The 19,202-nt window shown below is 37.5% G+C and overlaps 1 protein-coding gene across 3 annotated transcripts in view; it reads right to left on the reverse strand.

Moving 5' to 3' along the window:
• LOC139938426 (uncharacterized) overlaps nt 1-18,607 on the reverse strand; it is a 72,302-nt gene extending 53,695 nt beyond the window's left edge. Inside the window, exons 1-9 of one of the 3 annotated variants that reach the window (XR_011786154.1) lie at nt 18,169-18,607; nt 16,686-16,875; nt 14,224-14,345; nt 11,390-11,505; nt 9,384-9,469; nt 8,597-8,718; nt 7,458-7,581; nt 5,715-6,888; nt 3,491-3,569 (exon numbers count right to left, since the gene is read on the reverse strand). Coding sequence is in view for 2 of the 3 variants with exons in the window: in XM_071933951.1 (XP_071790052.1) it covers nt 3,484-3,573; nt 9,384-9,473; nt 11,390-11,505; nt 14,224-14,345; nt 16,686-16,692 (425 nt within the window). In the remaining variant the exon portion in view is untranslated. Of the gene's footprint in view, nt 1-3,483; nt 3,574-5,714; nt 6,889-7,457; nt 7,582-8,596; nt 8,719-9,383; nt 9,474-11,389; nt 11,506-14,223; nt 14,346-16,685; nt 16,876-18,168 lie in introns of those variants that run through there. The other 2 variants (XM_071933951.1, XM_071933952.1) reach the window with 2 other exon arrangements.
• Between the last annotated feature and the right edge of the window lie 595 nt (nt 18,608-19,202).

Raw genomic sequence — 19,202 nt, forward strand, 5'->3', positions numbered from 1 at the left:
TTCAAAGTTTGAAGTCCTGTCAAAATTTGGAATAAGAAGAAAGCGTAACTCCGACAGGATGCCAGTTGTAGATTTTTACATTTTGTATTTCTTCATTGGTTCAAGGTTAATGACGTTTTTCTCCAGAAAATAACTCTTATATTGGACCTTTTATAATCATAATTTTGAGGATATGGTGCACTTATTTTTTCCACTGCCCGTAAGTTTTTCACTTTTGGAGAAAAGTTAGGATAAGTTTAATAGGTAAATTTAATATTGACCTTCTGAATATATTATCATGTTTGGTTACAATCTGTTTAAAGGCACTTGACCAGTGAACATTCGAACTTATTGGTCGTCAGAGATGCGAGAGAATAATGTAAGAAACAACATCCTTGTCGCACAAGTTGTGTGCTTTCAGATGCTTGAATTCAAGACTTCTCCAAGTAAGGATAAGTTTAATAAGTAAATTTAATAGTGACCTTCTGAATATACTATCATGTTTGATTACAATTTGTTTAAAGGCACTTGACACGTTTGGTAATTGTGAAAGACCAGTCTTCTCAAAGGTGTATCTAAACATATGCATAAAACAACAAACCAGTGAACATTCGAACTCATTGGTCGTCAAAGATGCGAGAGAATAATGTAAGAAACAACATCCTTGTCGCACAAGTTTTGTGCTTTCAGATGCTTGAATTCAAGACCACTCCATTGCTCGTTACCAAGTAAGTTGTTATTTTAACAAATATTTTACGTAATTACCAGTAGTGTCCTGTGCCTTCAACCAAGATTTGATAATAAACTATTTGATTTTCCTAGGCGAGCAATACATTTATACTGATTTAGAGTTGACCCAATCCCTCAATCTATCAAGACAAATTATGGAGAGACTGGAATTTATTATTGCCTTTAAGAGGAGAAAGATTGCATGGACGCTTTTTCAGTATGTGGTCTTTGACAAGGAATCAAATCAAAACCCTCTCTTACAATATTTTGCTTTATATCCTGCTATATATACAAGGTTTCTCTGTTGTTAAATTAATATCAAATTATTTTGCTTCGGTGTTTTTTTCTGTCTCTCTAATGTATTTTTTGTTGTTTTGTAAAAGGGAAACTAACATTTTGGTTGCTTAACTGGATAAAAAGAAACCGAGAAATATCCAAAATGACAGACACCTAGGCAGCAACATATCGACGAGTCAAACAAGAAGTGTTTTTTCGAGTTAACAGATCACACTTAAAGCTTTTTTCACACGAGAGCACTTTAGCAAGGGTCCACTGCTAGATTGTAGCATGGTTGTTAAATTTTACAAAATGTACCTCATGTGAAAGGACAACAATTTGTTTCTACTGTCCAAGTGTTGTCAAACAAATCTTGTCAAACATTACTACATTTTACAACCATGCTAAAATTAACCAAGGGACCCAAGTTAAACAGAACAAAGACCAAGAACTTGGACAGTAACTTACCGATCAGTTTCAGGGATTATTTCAGTCCTTTCCTGCATACAAGATACAAGGCACTTGGTATGTAAGGCAAAATCAAACAATATAAAGCACACCACCATGTCAATTGTTTTAAAACAATAATTTCATCACTCTTATTTCTAAGATTTTAAAAATACCAAATAAGCCACACAGATAGATTAAACGTGATTTCTGTCTACCTTGAAACTCAGATACACAGCATTCTATACGCAGGAGAAAATGGTAAGACATTTTTCAGTACTTATTTAAGTGTGAAACAATATCAGGGTGATAGTAAAACTGTGAAACTGGTCTTTGAATGAAAGTTTTTTTCTATTTATATGAACATCACTAAAATTATAACTCATTTTCGGGCTATGGCCCCAAGATTAAGACTATAACTGGTTAAAAATTGACTTTATTTATATAGTTAAACAGAGACTTGGCATTTGAAAGTCAAGACTTTCAGCCAGAAATACAATCTTATTACATTTCAATGTATAAAGACGGAGGACAAGTTGCATCAAACATTATAAAACTAGCCTCTACATTTGAAATGTTTAAAGGCACTGGACACCCTTGGTTATTGTCAGAGACCAGTCTTCTCATTGGTGTATCTAAAATTATGCTCAAACTAACAAACCTGTGAAAATTTTAAATCAATTTGTGGTCGAAGTTGTGAGACAATAATGAAAGGGAAAAAACACCCTTGTCGGAAAAGTTGTGTGCTCCAGATGCTTGAATTTGTCTCAAACTCAATGCACATATTTTAGTGGGAATTACATCTTTCTCAAAACTACGTTACTTACACTGTTTAATACTTTAAACAGCTCTCCATTGCTAACAATAATTTTAGGTAATTACCAATAATGTCCAGTGCCTTTAATATTACAGAAAATAAATGAGAATTAAAACACATTGATTAAATGTCGTAAAAAAAGAATGGCCCTAGCAGGACTGAGTAGAAAGTTCGGTTGCGATTTTCAATCTAACTATTTCATGGGAAAGATACTGAACACATTTTGGTAATTGACAAAGACCAGTCTTCTCACTTGGTGTAGCTCAACATCTTGAACTGAACTGGTCGTTGAAGTTGGGAGATAATATTGGAAGAAAAAAACTCTTGTCACACAAAGTTGTGTGCTTTCAGATGTCTGAATTCGAGACCACAAATTCAGTTCTGAGGTCATGAAATCAAATTCAATTATTTAAGTGAGAAATTACTTCTTTCTCAAAAACTACATTACTTCAAAGGGAGCTGTTAATCACAATATTTTATACTATCAAGAACTCTCAAATGCGTGTTGACATGATAAGCCAATTTCACCAATGGAATTACAGAAGTTACATACATGAGTTTATTATAGACATAATATACAGATTGTCTTCTAATTTGAACAATATTTATTAAAGGCAGTGGACACTATTGGTAATAATTCAAAATAATTATTAGCATAAAACCTTTCTTGGTGACGAGTTATGGAGAGAGGTTGATAGTATTAAACATTGTGAGAAACAGCTCCCTCTAAAGTGCCATAGTTTTCGAGAAAGAAGTAATTTTCCATGAATATGATTTCGATACCTCAGATTTAGGACTTGAGGTCTCGAAATCAACCATCTAAAAGCACACAACTTTGTGTGACAAAGGTGTTTTTTTCTTCCATTATTATCTCGCAATTTGATGACCGATTGAGCTCAAATTTTCACAGGTTTGTTATTTTATGTATATGTTGAGATACACCAACTGTAAAAGCTAGTCTTTGACAATTACTAATAGTGTCCACTGCCTTTAATTAGCGGAAAACACATTACTTGAAAGTTACTGTTTAAATAATGACAAAACAGTATCTGAAGTCAAACATTATGTCACTACTTTACTTCGAAGTCACGTCACTTTGAGAAATGGGAAATGAAATTTGTTAATCAAAGGCTCTTTTTGATACAATTTTTTTGGTTATCAATAGTTCATGGTTAAATATCATGGGTGTCTGACCAAACATCACTGTTGTTCCATTCAATTTATAAGAAGCTTACTTTGACTGGCCAAGCAAGATTTCTTGCAATGCTCCATTTGATTGGCTGGAAGGAGTACTCTCTTGAGAAGAAGTCTGTGGTGCTGACTGTCTAAGAAAAACAAAGAAATCCGACAGAAATATAGTGAGCAATTGGCTTGGTTTAATTAGGCGTTAGCTCTTTTTCTTTTCCCAATTAAAAAATCGACCCTTGGTTGGCTCCCCTGGTATTCACTAAAAATAATGATAATAATGAAGACTTGTAGTGTGCACATATCCACCATGCTACGTGTTCAAGGTGCAGTAACAACCAAAAACAAAATGAAAGAAAACAGACAGATAAAATGAGTCCTTGAACACCAGTGACATTTAAGATAAGTTTTGAGAAAAATTTAAATTTCGTGGTACAGTTCCAGTACGATGCTGCACTGTTCCTAGGAGAGCCAGCCCACCAGTGGCCTGTCTCACACCAAAGATTCGAGGAAGAAGCTGAGATGATGGGGATGCACACATCATGGGCCAAAACCAAGATCTAGAACTGTACCAGCCTCCGCATGGCAGCTGTGGCGATCCGCATCAAAAAGCATTGGTTTTTCAGTGATTTTATGTGCTTTCAAATGACACAGAACAGACTACTGAAGACATTTTATCAGTGCGGACTGAGAACACAAGCAAAAGTTTGAGATTTATTGAGGATTTTATGAGTTTGGGTTTTTGGTAAAAAATCAACAAAAAAAATGTGATGCCGGCCAGCACGGGTCAATCTGTCAGATTTAGGGGCGAAAAAATTATTGGTGATTCGATGCTTTCAAGTGATACAAAACAGACTACCAAAGACATGTAATCAGTGCAGACTGGGTGTATAAGGAAAAGGTTGAGATTTAATGAGGATTTTATGATATTGGGCAAATTTTCAGCATTGGGGTCAAACAATATTCGGTGAATTTATGGTTTCAAATGATACAGAGTACACTCCTGAAGACATTTCATCAATGCAGACCAAGAAAATCAACCAGAGTTAGATTTATTGAGAATTTTGTAAAGTTGAATTTTTAGTCAAAAATCTGAAATAATTATGTGCCATGCCAGCATGGCCGAAATTTCAGATTTGGGGTCAACAAAATTTCTGTGATTCTTATGGTTTCAAATGATACAGAGTACACTACTGAAGACATTTCATCAGTACAGACCGAGTAAACCAGACAAAGTTTGAAATTTATGGAGAATTTTGTGAAATTGAATTTTTAGTCAAAACTCTGAAAAAATGTGCCATGCCAGCATGGCCAAACTTTAAGATTTCGGGTCAACAAATTTTCAGTGATTTTATGGTTTCAAATGATACAGAGTACACTACTGAAGACATTTCATCAGTACATACCGAGTAAATCAACCAGAGTAACAGATTTATTCACAAATTTGTGAAGTTGAATTTTTAATCAAAAATCTGAAAAATGTGCCATGTCGGCATGGCCGAAATTTCAGATTTGGGGTCAACAAAATTTCTGTGATTTTATGGTTTCAAATGATACAGAGTACACTACTGAAAGACATTTCATCAGTACAGACCGAGTAAATCAACCAGAGTTAGAGATATATTGAGAATTTTGTGAAGTTGAATTTTTAGTCAGAAATCTGAAAAATGTGCCATGCAGGCATGGCCAAATTTCCGACTCTGGGTCAAACAATTTTCTGCGATTTTATGGTTTCAAATGATACAAAGTACACTACTGAAGACATTTCATCAGTACAGACCGAGTACATCAACCAGAGTTACAGATTTATTCACAAATTTGTGAAAGTGAATTTTTAGTCAAAAATCTGAAAAATGTGCCATGTTGGCATGGACAAACTCTCAGATTTCAGGTCAACAAGTTTTTCTGTGATTTTATGGTTTCAAATGATACAGAGTACACTACTGTAGACATTTCATCAGTACAGACCGAGTAAATCATCCAGAGTTAGAGATTTATTGAGAATTTTGTGAAGTTGAATTTTTAGTCAAAAATCTGAAAAGTGTGCCATGCCGGCATGGCCAAATTTTCAGATTTTGGGTCAACAAAATTTCGGTGATTTTGAGTTTTCAAATGTTGAAAGTTAAATGTTGAAAGACAAAATCATCCAGGTGTTGTCCCATTAGTTGCCATTGTTGAAAGTATTTGCAATGACTGCTGCTTTTTATGGGGAGATTACATTTTATTACATGTGCATACATAACGATACTGGCAGAGCAAGCAAACAGTAAACATGGATTACCTTAGGCCTTTACGACATATGCATCCTCTAAGGCGCAGCGACTGTTGGACTATACAGAGCAGCAAGTAGTACATGTAGAATGGTGCAGGTAGAGCCCGCAACTGTCCAGCTTTCACCTGCAGTTTGGAGGGAAACTGAAAGTGTTATAAAAACAGTTCAGAATAAAATCTTACACTGTTCTCCAACCTTTTTAATTCCAAACCAAGCTTTATTGTAAAACCATTTAAGAAAGATCAAAGTTTTTTTAAAGGATGAATTATCTCCTGTACATTTCAATAATGCAATCAGGAAGTAGGTGCAACAATCTAAAAAGTGAGTTCATTGTGTGCAATTTTGAGAATACAGACTGTCTTAAATGTTGGTAAAATTAAATTGCATGTGTAACAGTCTAAAGTTGATGGGGCTAGTATTTCAACCCTGTATCTAGTACACAATATCCAATTGTTGCACGCTGTGACGGGGTCCATGGCGTTTTGTACACCCGAGGGGGAAAATGGAACCCAAAGCAAAGCCGAGGTTGCCATTTTCCCACGAAAGTTTACACAACCCATGCACCCCAATCACAGCGTGCAACAATTGTTTTGTTTTACCTTGGTAACATGATTTTTCCTCTTCTCAAAGTTCTGTTGTCATCTTCAAACATCATTTACGACGATTATTAAGAGTATGGCAACGATCAAGGTAACGTACATCGGTTAACAAAACTCATGTTACCCGCCGCGCCATGCGTTTTTGTTGCCATGTCGCGAGGACCAATGAAACATCACAATTTGTTACTGAGTTACTGAGGTATAACAATACTTCTTGTACCAATTTAATTTTGCATTTCAGTTCACACAGTGTCACGAGTTATCTAAATGTTATTGTTGTGAAACAGTTTTGATGGGTGAGAGGGTGGACTTTACCAAATCTTCCAACAACTAAATGCTGAAAACTGCCAAATTTAGCGTAATCTCCAACAACAAATCTTTAACAAATCTTTAACAAATCTCTGACTTTACCGAACAACATAATGCTGAGAATTGCCTGCTATTGAGAGTTGGCTGACCAAATTCTCCAATGCTGAAAATGTTTCCAATGAAACAGAGAGAGTGCTTGTCTCTTAGAGGTCGACTCGCTGATGAGATCCGGGGAAGTCGGTAGGCATGAAGACCGACTAACTTTTGAGCCGCCCCTGGTGAAAATCAGTCACCAATCAGTGGTGCGGGGATGAAGTTTTCAAATGATACAGAAATGAATACTAAGACATTTTAACTGTGCGGACTGGGCATATGAGAAAAAGTTTTAAATTTATTGAGAATTTTGTGAATGGAGTTTTTATGGGCAATTTTCAGATTTGGGGTGAAAAAGATTTTCAGTGATTTTATGGATAGGCCTACAGAACGGACTACTGAAGCAGTTTTATCTGTGTGGAATGGGTTAAACTGATGACTGTTTTAATGATATAGACCGGACTATTGAAAACATTCCATCAGTACAGTTTGGGCATATATGAGCATTTTGTGAAGTTGTGTTTTGGGTAAAAAATGAGAGCAATGAGAGCCAACATTCGAAGGGAGCATGGGGCCCAACGAGATATGGCAGGGATTGCAGCTGAATGATGAAAGAAATGTAATTGTGAGTTAACAAATTAATTGGCCTACAATTATACAAAATAAAGGATTTTAGTGGTTCTTTCAAAATCGTTTCATGTGATTCATGGGGCGTTTTTTCTCCTGACGGTTATAATTAGTTCTGGCTTACCCCAACTGAAATCAAGCAGTTCTTCTGACTTTGGTTATATGGTCTTTCCTGCTTGGCCTTGCCATTCTTAGAACCGTTGTTTGATTGGAGAACTGGTTGGCAACCCTGGCTCCCATTCCTGCTTCTGGAAATTAGAAATACAAATAATAATTATATAATGTGACAACCTAGATAAAGTATCAAAGTTAACTCTTTCAATGCATTTTGGGAAACCCCAAACCTTGGATCAATTTGGCCTGCAGGCTGGAAATGTGAGATAGATTATAGTTTTCGCTACTCTTCAAGACTAAAAGTATAATACGAAGAGCAAAATGTCATTGATAGGGACCCGTCTAAGGAAGGCCAATAGTGTGGTCATGACTCTAGCTTTATAATGAGCACATATTGAAGTTTCTGGTTAGGATGGCCAGTCGTCCCTGGATGCTGCCCAAAATTACTTCCATGAACCAACAAGTGATTGTATCTGTTAAAGCTTGTTGATGTGGGGGGGGGGGGGGGCGGACAACTGCTTAAACAGCCACTTCAAGGGATAATGTAGGACTGTTGAGATGCTGCCTGCCAACAAACAAACAAACAAACAAACAAACAAACTTAACAGTCCTATTTTCAGCTCTGAGTATACACATGCTCGGTATTGGCGAGAACTGTGAGGACCGTCCAAATGCCTCCCATATACATTGTGTACTGTTGATTCCTAGAAGACTAATTCATTTCTATACTCATGTTTCCTGATCCAGTGGTTTTAATTAAATATAAGCACCAATTCCTGTGACTAGTGTCTCTAAAATGATTCCCCTTTCTTCACTATTGGTCAATTACACAAACATGATAATTGTAGTATTTTTCCACTCTCCTGATAAAATAGAATTTAAAAACTTTAAGAGTAGAATCGAAACTAGTTTCTAGCTGGAATTTCTGTGGAAGTTAAGAAATCTCTTTGACCCAAATTCTCATAATGTTCATCAAACCCTGACCTGGTCTGTTTTTGATTGATAAATACAGTACAACCATAATGGTCATCTAAGTCTTGCTAAGATTCAAGTGTACTGATATTGAGATGTTTCGGTGGTTCCTTTAAATCAATGCTTGTGATTTAGGGCAGGTTTTTTTTCACCTGGTAAGAGTTATGTTTGACTTACCCCAGCTGAACTCAAGGAGTTCTTCTGACTTTGGTTGTATGGTCTTTCTTGCTTGGCCTTGCCATTCTTAATGTCGCCATTTGGATAGAGAACTGGTTGGCTGCCCTGACTCTCGTTCACGCCTATGGAATCAGAAAAAAATAATGAAGACAACATGAATTTATATCAAAAATGCAATGTGCGAAATCTGAAGCCTTGAATCAATTTGTCAGGCAGGTTGAAGATGCCAGACTGATGTTAAGTTTAAGCCCCTCTTTCAGAGTCAAAGTGAAATCAGCCGAGCAAGATGTCATTAATAAGGGGGCCCATGGGTGGCATGGTTGGCTTGTGCATTAAAGCGCTCACCTCTCATCAAGGTGACCCTGGTTCGATACCCAGCCAGGGCACAACTTTGTGTGACAAAAGTGTTTTTTTCTTCCATTATTATCTCGCAATTTGACGACCGATTGAGCTCAAATTTTCACAGGTTTGTTATTTTATGTATATGTTGAGATACACAAACTGTAAAGGCTAGTCTTTGACAATTACTAATAGTGTCCACTGTCTTTAATTAGCGGAAAACACATTACTTGAAAGTGTTTAAATAATGACAAAACAGTATCTGAAGTCAAACATTATGTCACTACTTTACTTCGAAGTCACGTCAATTTGAGAAATGGGAAATAAAATTTGTTAATCAAAGGCTCTCTTTGATACAGTTTTTTTTGTTATCAATAGTTCATGGTTAAATATCATGGGTGTCTGACCAAACATCACTGTTGTTCCATTCAATTTATAAGAAGCTTACTTTGACTGGCCAAGCAAGATTTCTTGCAATGCTCCATTTGATTGGCTGGAAGGAGTAATCTCTTGAGAAGAAGTCTGTGGTGCTGACTGTCTAAGAAAAACAAAGAAATCCGACAGAAATATAGTGAGCAATTGGCTTGGTTTAATTAGGCGTTAGCTCTTTTTCTTTTCCCAATTAAAAAACCGACCCTTGGTTGGCTCCCCTGGTATTCACTAAAAGTAATGATAATAATGAAGACTTGTAGTGTGCACATATCCACCATGCTACGTGTTCAAGGTGCAGTAACAACCAAAAACAAAATGAAAGAAAACAGACAGATAAAATGAGTCCTTGAACACCAGTGACATTTAAGATAAGTTTTGAGAAAAATTTAAATTTTGTGGTACAGTTCCAGTACGATGCTGCACTGTTCCTAGGAGAGCCAGCCCACCAGTGGCCTGTCTCACACCAAAGATTCGAGGAAGAAGCTGAGATGATGGGGATTCCCACATCATGGGCCAAAACCAAGATCTAGAACTGTACCAGCCTCCGCATGGCAGCTGTGGCGATCCGCATCAAAAAGCATTGGTTTTTCAGTGATGTTATGTGCTTTCAAATGATACAGAACAGACTACTGAAGACATTTTATCATTGCGGACTGAGCACACAAGCAAAAGTTTGAGATTTATTGAGGATTTTATGAGTTTGGGTTTTTTGGTAAAAAATCAAAAAAAATCTGTGATGCCGGCCAGCACGGGTCAAATTGTCAGAGTTAGGGGCGAAAAAATTAATGGTGATTCGATGCTTTCAAGTGATACAAAACAGACTACCAAAGACATGTAATCAGTGCAGACTGGGTGTATAAGGAAAAGGTTGAGATTTATTGAGAATTTTATGAGTTTAGGTTTTTAGTAAAAAAATCCAACAAAATCTGTGATGGGTCAAACTTTCAGATGGGGTAAAATATTCTTCAGTACATTTATGCTTTCAAAAGATACAGAACAGAATACTGAACACATTTTATCAGTGCGGACTGAGTATAAGCAACAGTCTGAGATTTATTGAGGATTTCATGATTTTGGGTTTTTGGTCAAAAACCCAATCAAATTTTCATATTTGGGATGAAACAATTCTAGGTGATTCGATGCTTTCCAATGCTACAGAACAAACTTCCAAAGGCATTTTGTGCAGACTTCGTAGGCAAAAGGTAAAGATTTATTGAGAATTTTATGATATTGGGAAAATTTTCAGCATTGGGGTCAAACAATATTCGGTGAATTTATGGTTTCAAATGATACAGAGTACACTCCTGAAGACATTTCATCAATGCAGACCAAGAAATCAACCAGAGTTAGACTTATTGAGAATTTTGTAAAGTTGAATTTTTAGTCAAAAATCTGAAATAATTATGTGCCATGCCAGCATGGCCGAAATTTCAGATTTGGGGTCAACAAAATTTCTGTGATTTTTATGGTTTCAAATGATACAGAGTACACTACTGAAGACATTTCATCAGTACAGACCGATCGAGTAAACCAGACAAAGTTTGAAATTTATGGAGAATTTTGTGAAATTGAATTTTTAGTCAAAACTCTGAAAAATGTGCCATGCCAGCATGGCCAAACTTTAAGATTTCGGGTCAACAAATTTTCAGTGATTTTATGGTTTCAAATGATACAGAGTACACTACTGAAGACATTTCATCAGTACATACCGAGTAAATCAACCAGAGTAACAGATTTATTCACAAATTTGTGAAGTTGAATTTTTAATCAAAAATCTGAAAAATGTGCCATGTCGGCATGGCCGAAATTTCAGATTTTGGGTCAACAAAATTTCGGTAATTTTATGGTTTCAAATGTTGAAAGTTAAATGTTGAAAGACAAAATCATCCAGGTGTGGTCCCATTAGTTGCCATTGTTGAAAGTATTTGCAATGACTGCTGCTTTTTATGGGGAGATTACATGTTATTACATGTGCATACATAACGATACTGGCAGAGCAAGCAAACAGTAAACATGGATTACCTTAGGCCTTTACGACATATGCATCCTCTAAGGCGCAGCGACTGTTGGACTGTACAGAGCAGCAAGTAGTACATGTAGAATGGTGCAGGTAGAGCCCGCAACTGTCCAGCTTTCACCTGCACTTTGGAGGGAAATTGAAAGTGTTATAAAAAAAGTTCAGAATAAATTCTTACACTGATCTCCAACCTTTTTAATTCCAAACCAAGCTTTATTGTAAAACCATTTAAGAAAGATCAAAGTTTTTTTAAAGGATGAATTATCTCCTGTACATTTCAATAATGCAATCAGGAAGTAGGTGCAACAATCTAAAAAGTGAGTTCATTGTGTGCAAATTTTGAGAATACAGATTGTCTTAAATGTTGGTAAAATTAAATTGCATGTGTAACAGTCTAAAGTTTATGGGGCTAGTATTTCAACCCTGTATATCTAGTACACAATATCCAATTGTTGCACGCTGTGACGGGGTCCATGGCGTTTTGTACACCCGAGGGGGAAAATGGAACCCAAAGCGAAGCCGAGGTTGCCATTTTCCCACGAGGGTTTACACAACCCATGCACCCCAATCACAGCGTGCATCAATTGTTTTGTTTTACCTTGGTAACATGATTTTTCCTCTTCTCAAAGTTCTGTTGTCATCTTCAAACATGATTTACGACGAGTATTAAGAGTATGGCAACGATCAAGGTAACGTACATCGGTTAACAAAACTCATGTTACCCGCCGCGCCATGCGTTTTTGTTGCCATGTCACGAGGACCAATCAAACATCACAATTTATTACTGAGGTATAACAATACTTCTTGTACCAATTTAATTTTGCATTTCAGTTCACACAGTGTCACGAGTTATCTAAATGTTAGTGTTGTGAAACAGTTTTGATGGGTGAGAGGGTGGGCTTTACCAAATCTTCCAACAACTAAATGCTGAAAACTGCCAAATTTAGCGTAATCTCCAACAACAAATCTTTAACAAATCTTTAACAAATCTCTGACTTTACCGAACAACATAATGCTGAGAATTGCCTGCTATTGAGAGTTGGCTGACCAAATTCTCCAACGCTGAAAATGTTTCCAATGAAACAGAGAGTGCTTGTCTCTTAGAGGTCGACTCGCTGATGAGATCAGGGGAGGTCGGTAGGCATGAAGACCGACAAACTTTTGAGCCGCAACTGGTGAAATCAGTCACCAATCAGTTGCGCGGGGATGAAGTTTTCAAATGATACAGAAAAGAATACTAAGACATTTTAACTGTGCGGACTGGGTATATGAGAAAAAGTTTTAAATTTATTGAGAATTTTGTGAATGGAGTTTTTATGGGCAATTTTCAGATTTGGGGTGAAAAAGATTTTCAGTGATTTTATGGATCCAGAATGGACTACTGAAGCAGTTTTATCTGTGTGGAATGGGTTAAACTGATGACTGTTTTAATGATACAGACCGGACTATTGAAGACATTCCATCAGTACAGTTTGGGCATATGAGTCAAAGTTTGAGATATATTGAGCATTTTGTGAAGTTGTGTTTGTGGTAAAAAATGAGAGCAATGAGAGGCAACATTGGAAGGGAGCACGGAGCCCAACGAGATATGGCAGGGATTGCAGCTGAATGATGAAAGAATGTAAAATCGTGAGTTAACAAATTAATTGGCCTACAATTATACAAAAAAGGATTTTAGTGGTTCTTTCAAAATCGATGCATGTGATTCATGGGGCGTTTTTTCTCCTGACGGTTATAATTAGTTCTGGCTTACCCCAACTGAAATCAAGTTCTTCTGGCTTTGGTTGTATGGTCTTTCCTGCTTGGGCTTGCCATTCTTAGAACCGTTGTTTGATTGGAGAACTGGTTGGCAACCCTGGCTCCCATTCCTGCTTCTGGAAATTAGAAGTACAAATAATAATTATATAATGTGACAACCTAGATAAAGTATCAAAGTTAACTCTTTCAATGCATTTTGGGAAACCCCAAACCTTGGATCAATTTGGCCGGCAGGCTGGAAATGTGAGATGGATTAATGTTTTCGCTACTCTTCAAGACTAAAAGTATAATACGAAGAGCAAAATGTCATTGATAGGGACCCGTCTAAGGAAGGCCAATAGTGTGGTCATGACTCTAGCTTTATAATGAGCACATATTGAAGTTTCTGGTTAGGATGGCCAGTCGTCCCTGGATGCTGCCCAAAATTACTTCCATGAACCAACAAGTGATTGTATCTTTTAAAGCTCATTGATGTGGGGGGGGGGGGGGACAGACAACTGCTTAAACAGCCACCTTAAGGGAAAATGTAGGACTGTTGAGATGCTGCCTGCCAACAAACAAACAAACAAACTTTTAAAACAGTCCTATTTTCAGCTCTGAGTATGCATACACACGCTCGGTATTGGCGAGAACTGTTAAAGAGGACCGTCCAAAAGTCTCCCATATACACTGTGTACTGTTGATTCCTGGAAGACTAAATTCATTTCTATCCTCATGTTTCCTGATCCATTGGTTTTATAATAATATAAGCACCAATTCCTGTGACTAGTGTCTTTAAAATGATTCCCCTTTCTTCACTATTGGTCAATGATAATTGTAGTATTTTTCCACTCTCCTGATAATATAGATTTAAAAAACTTTAATAGTAGAATTGACCCAAATTCTCATAATGTTCATCAAACCCTGACCTGGTCTGTTTTTGATTGATAAATACAGTACAACCATGATGGTCATCTAAGTCGTGCTCCAAAGATTCAAGTGTACTGATATTGAGATGTTTCGGTGGTTCCTTTAAATCAGAGCTTGTGGTTTTAGGGCAGGTTTTTTTTTCACCTGATCGTAAGAGTTATGTGTGACTTACCCCAGCTGAACTCAAGGAGTTTTTCTGACTTTGGTTGTATGGTCTTTCTTGCTTGGCCTTGCCATTCTTAATGTCGCCATTTGGATAGAGAACTGGTTGGCTGCCCTGACTCTCGTTCACGCCTATGGAATTAGAAAAAAATAATGAAGACAACATGAATTTTTATCAAAAATGCAATGTGCGAAATCTCAAGCCTTGAATCAATTTGTCAGGCAGGTTGAAGATGCCAGACTGATGTTAAGTTTAAGCCCCTCTTTCAGAGTCAAAGTGAAATCAGCCGAGCAAGATGTCATTGATAAGGGGGCCCCTCTAGGAAGGCCATGGGTGGCGTGGTTGGCTTGTGCATTAAAGTGCTCACCTCTCACCAAGGTGACCCTGGTTCGATACCCGGGCAGGGCCATGTGAGTTAGGTTGTGCCTAGGTTCTCTGCTGTGCCACAAGGGTTCTCATTATCCGGTTTTTCCTCCCTAGGGAAAAAATATAACACTTTCTTTCTCTGGCTATACTCAGAGGTTCGAAATTAGTTGATGTGGCTGGCAGCCAAAGGCACCCAGCACCTTTTGCAATGCCTGCTTCTCAAAAATGTTGTAGCCGCCTCCTTTGCAATTCAGCTCTTAGCTGCAAGTAAAGATGATTTTAGCCTCTCAAAATATTATTATTTTTAGTGTGGCCATGCCTCTAACTTTAATAACTTAAAGTTATTTGGACTGGTAAGTGAGTGGTAACAAACTCGCTAAGCACAGAATAAAGTTGCTCAACAGAATTTCTGTTAAGCAACTTTATTCTATGCTTAGCGAGTTTGTGTGCTTGTTTTATAAAATTGGACCCTGGAACAAGCGTTGTGTGTGTTTGAGTTGACCTGCTTACGACCACTATAATGTGACAGGACCGAGTGACTGCAAGGAAACTGGTTTCCACACAATGTAACGTTTTTTATTCTGTGCGTGCTGGATGACAACAGTACTTTCACACGCAGCAGATACGTTCAAGTAGACTTGGTTCCAAGTCTTTGATCATGGATTTTAGTCAACCTGATAGCTGCTACATTATTGGCTGAAACAGCACCCTCTTGTAGTAAACCTCTGTCGTTTAGCCTGCGATTGCGAGTTGAGCGCTACACTGGGCCCCTGTCTTTAATCCGCAAGGATGAAGACAGGTACCTGCTATTCAGATCCAGTGATTCCATTGGATACAATGATATCATTAGATAAATGCAGTGACTGAAAGCTACCGTGTTTGTTTTGATTGGTCCGAAGTCATCTCGGACAACCAAAAACAGATATCAAAACACAGATATGAAAGCTTGTATGCTGTGTCCACATACATACGTATTGTATACCTTGCTTGCATAATGTGCGTGCTAATTGCGTGCAATGTTGGTGATAATTTGACTGTGTATCTCTATGGATGCGTTGGATTAGCTTTCCAGGTCGACCACGGTGCACTCATCTGGGTGGCGCATAATTACCCCACGCTCGTCCTGGATAAGTCACCTTTTTTAAAGGCCACTCGGATGAGCACACATGGGTCGGCACAGGGAAGCTTATCGAACGTACCCATTATGAAATGAAATAAGGTCAAAGGTGGTAATACATGCCGGCTGCGCGGACAGTCTCTGGTGTTATTCACGAGCCTCGAAGTGTGACGCCAGATGTTCAGGCTAGTTGAGCACGCAATAGTTGTTAATGTTGGGGCATTTTTTCGTGGCTGTATGATGCAGAGGAATAACCGCGATCTCAGACTTGAAATCAGTCGCACCGACGAACGAATGTGGTCACAAACTTTTTGATCACAGTAAGGATGTACAATGATACTTGAAATTCATGTATGTATTTTTATAATGTGATTTATTTATAGCAAAATGACGGCAGTCGTCATGGTTATTCTTGGTCTGATGGTCTGATCGTAGCTTAATTGCAGGCTGGACCAGATCCATGCCTTCTCCAGGGTCCAGTGATATTGAGGAAAATTGTTCACTGTCCCACCGGGCTATCGTGTTTTGTGTAATCGATGGCCTGGAGATATTTTCACTGGTCAGGAGCCAGCGGGCCACCACTAATTTCGAACCCTGATTAGGTAGTGACAATCAGGAAACCGTTATACTAATTTAAAGTACTTCAGCATGGCGAGTGATAGTGACATCATCCGAGAGTGGTCTAAAGATGGATTGCACAGCGTCATTGACCACCATAGGCCTACTTGAAACAATGGAAAGTGCACACATGTCCGAGCTGCGCACAACTCTCAGCCAATAATAGCCTTTTTTTAGTGTGCACGTCTCCTATGAATAGAATACAATAGAATAATGTTTTATTGTCACTTGTAAAAAACAAATATTAGTACAGTGAAATTCGTTTTGGTTTTGCGTGTCTAAAAATATGTTATATAAAAATTGCACTCATCAAAGTTGGTGGTCGATGATGTCATGTGCAATCCATCTATTGACAAGTGGTGTACTTTACCTTCCATGTAGATCCATGAGCCTGGTAACTATTGGTGATCAACTTGTTGTTTCTATAGCACTCCATCTTCTGCATCATATTGATAGAGAGTCCAACTTTTGGAGATTTATCAGGGTCTTGAACTATTCACATCTTTAGCTCTTGACAGGACTGTCAGGGTCCAACATCACACACAGGGGGAGAGTCATATCTATAAACACGAGGATAAATAGTAGTCATATTGAAAGCCATTATTGAAACTAAACTTAGGCATAAAAAAAAAGTTATGTTGGCGTAACAGGCCCCCCAAAATAGGGTTAGATAGGTAGGGATTCCCCCTCCTCCCAGCTGTATCACCCATAAATGTAATAAAAACCATAAATGTAATAGCAACCTTAAATGTAATAAAAATCAACCAAAAATGTAAAAACAACCAAAGTAATTAAAATCAACCATATTACATTTATGGTTGATTTTTAGTACATTTATGGTTGTTATTACATTTATGGTTTTTATCACATTTACCAGCAACATAAATGACATGTTTTCTAATTGTTAAAGCTGGCAGTATACACGATAACAAAAGAAAACAAGGCTACACACAACAAATAGTATATTTTTAAACTCTTGATGATATTTAATATTCTTTAGGCCCTAACAGATTTTAATCATTAAATTTCTTCCCTTGAAAAAATAAAAATATCCAGGGTCGGCCATAATTATTTTTAGGGTAGGTCGGGTTCCGCCAACATAACAATTTTTGTATGGCTTATTTAAAAGGACAGTACACTGTTGAAGAGTTTAGTTAACAAAAAAAAAACAAAACATAAGCCTAGTGCAATCCATTCCACATCATGGTCAGGCACTATAAAAGTTTATAAAAGGTCTGAAGAGTTCAGTTAAAAAAAAAAATTAAAAAAGTAAATTCAGTCAACATCTTTCACAGTGAGTATACCCAGGTTTGAAGAGGTCAGTTAAAAACAATAAAAAAGTGCAGTACAGTGCACTTACACATTTCCTTGATTGATGCACAAAAGTTTATACACTGAGATTTTAGCTGTTCATCAGTTCAAACAAAAATGAAGTTCAGTTCACACATCCTGGTCAAGCACGATACTTCATAAATCAGGGCTTCAATTTAAGCACTCATTAAAAAACATAAAAAATTAAATAAATAAATTAATAAAATGAAGTTCAGTTCAGTTTACATAATACATGTCCTTGGTTCATATATCAAGATTTGAAGGGTTTAATTTAGAGTTCAAAAATAAGTTCAATTCACATTTCCTTGGTTATGCACAAGAACTCTTAATGCTAAGGTGAAAAGTTTCCGTATCAAGCCACCACTTTTTTCATTTTATTTGAATATTTCTTGCTGGAAGTTGAAAACTTCCTTCTTGACTTGACATAATTATTGCTCATAATTTCTCCGAAGTTCATGTTATTTATAGCTTTCATGGAGCATGATCTTTGGAAGAAAGTCTGCCTGAAGGTACATACTTACCCTTCAATACCGTCGCATACGACTGTAGTCTCGGTCTCCGGAGGCGCTGCGTGCTTGGCTAAATGCATGCCGTGTGTTTGGCAGCTCTCTCCCCGTCATGCTCGTGTCTCCTCCCTGGTCATGTCGTCCGTCTCCGTGCTCCCCTAGCCAGTATTCGAATGGCTACACTACAGTCGTCAGGCTAAACTCCTTGGAATTCGTACAGGGCCACAGCCAAGGAAGAGTTATTTCCGGCGCATGCAACAAATACCAAAGAGTATGAAAATGTCAAAAACAGTCCGAGTCACATTAAATTCAATGTTCTCCAAAAACCACCACTTTTTCCACGTGCGTTTACAGCATGGAATTCATGTCTTTGTTGTTGTACTGAGATTTGTCTGGCAAAATGGCGTCTCTCTTCAACGTCAAACTTCGGCCAATAGAACGCTTTAGACTGCCTGGCAAGTGGGAAATAAGCCCCGCCCAGCCTCTCACTTTGCTTTCACATACAATGTGGGTGACCGCAAAACTTTGGCTTGATGTCAAGTTCTCCTAATTTGCATACCAGAAAAACAAAATGTAAAGGAATGTAACTAAATTAGGAATGTGCAGGTGTGTGCAAACCGTACGCTTGCTATTTGGATGTTGAATAGGGATTGGGGATTGAATGCATGATTAGATAATGGTGGACAACATGGGTAAATATACATGTATACACCCAAGCCAAATGCGTAAACTGCTTTTGGACAAATGAATTGGGTTTTATAACTAAAAATCTTTATTTCGTTATGGGATAGAAACATTCATTTGACATTTTAAATGATTAATTGATCTTGTTTGAAAGAATACAAGTGCAGTTTGGTTGTTCAACTGTCTTTGACAGATACCTTTGTCGCCTTATCTTAAAATATGAACACGTCCTTATAACAATAAATACCCCCCCCCCCCCCATTGTCGAGTAATTTAAATCGCTAATTGAAGAAAGTGAGATTTACCTTTCGTACCCATTGTACGCACGGCTATGCCAAATACTTCATAGCGATCAAACAAATAAG

Source organism: Asterias amurensis, chromosome 6 (assembly GCF_032118995.1).
Source record: "Asterias amurensis chromosome 6, ASM3211899v1".
In the NCBI taxonomy this organism is placed as follows: domain Eukaryota; kingdom Metazoa; phylum Echinodermata; class Asteroidea; order Forcipulatida; family Asteriidae; genus Asterias; species Asterias amurensis.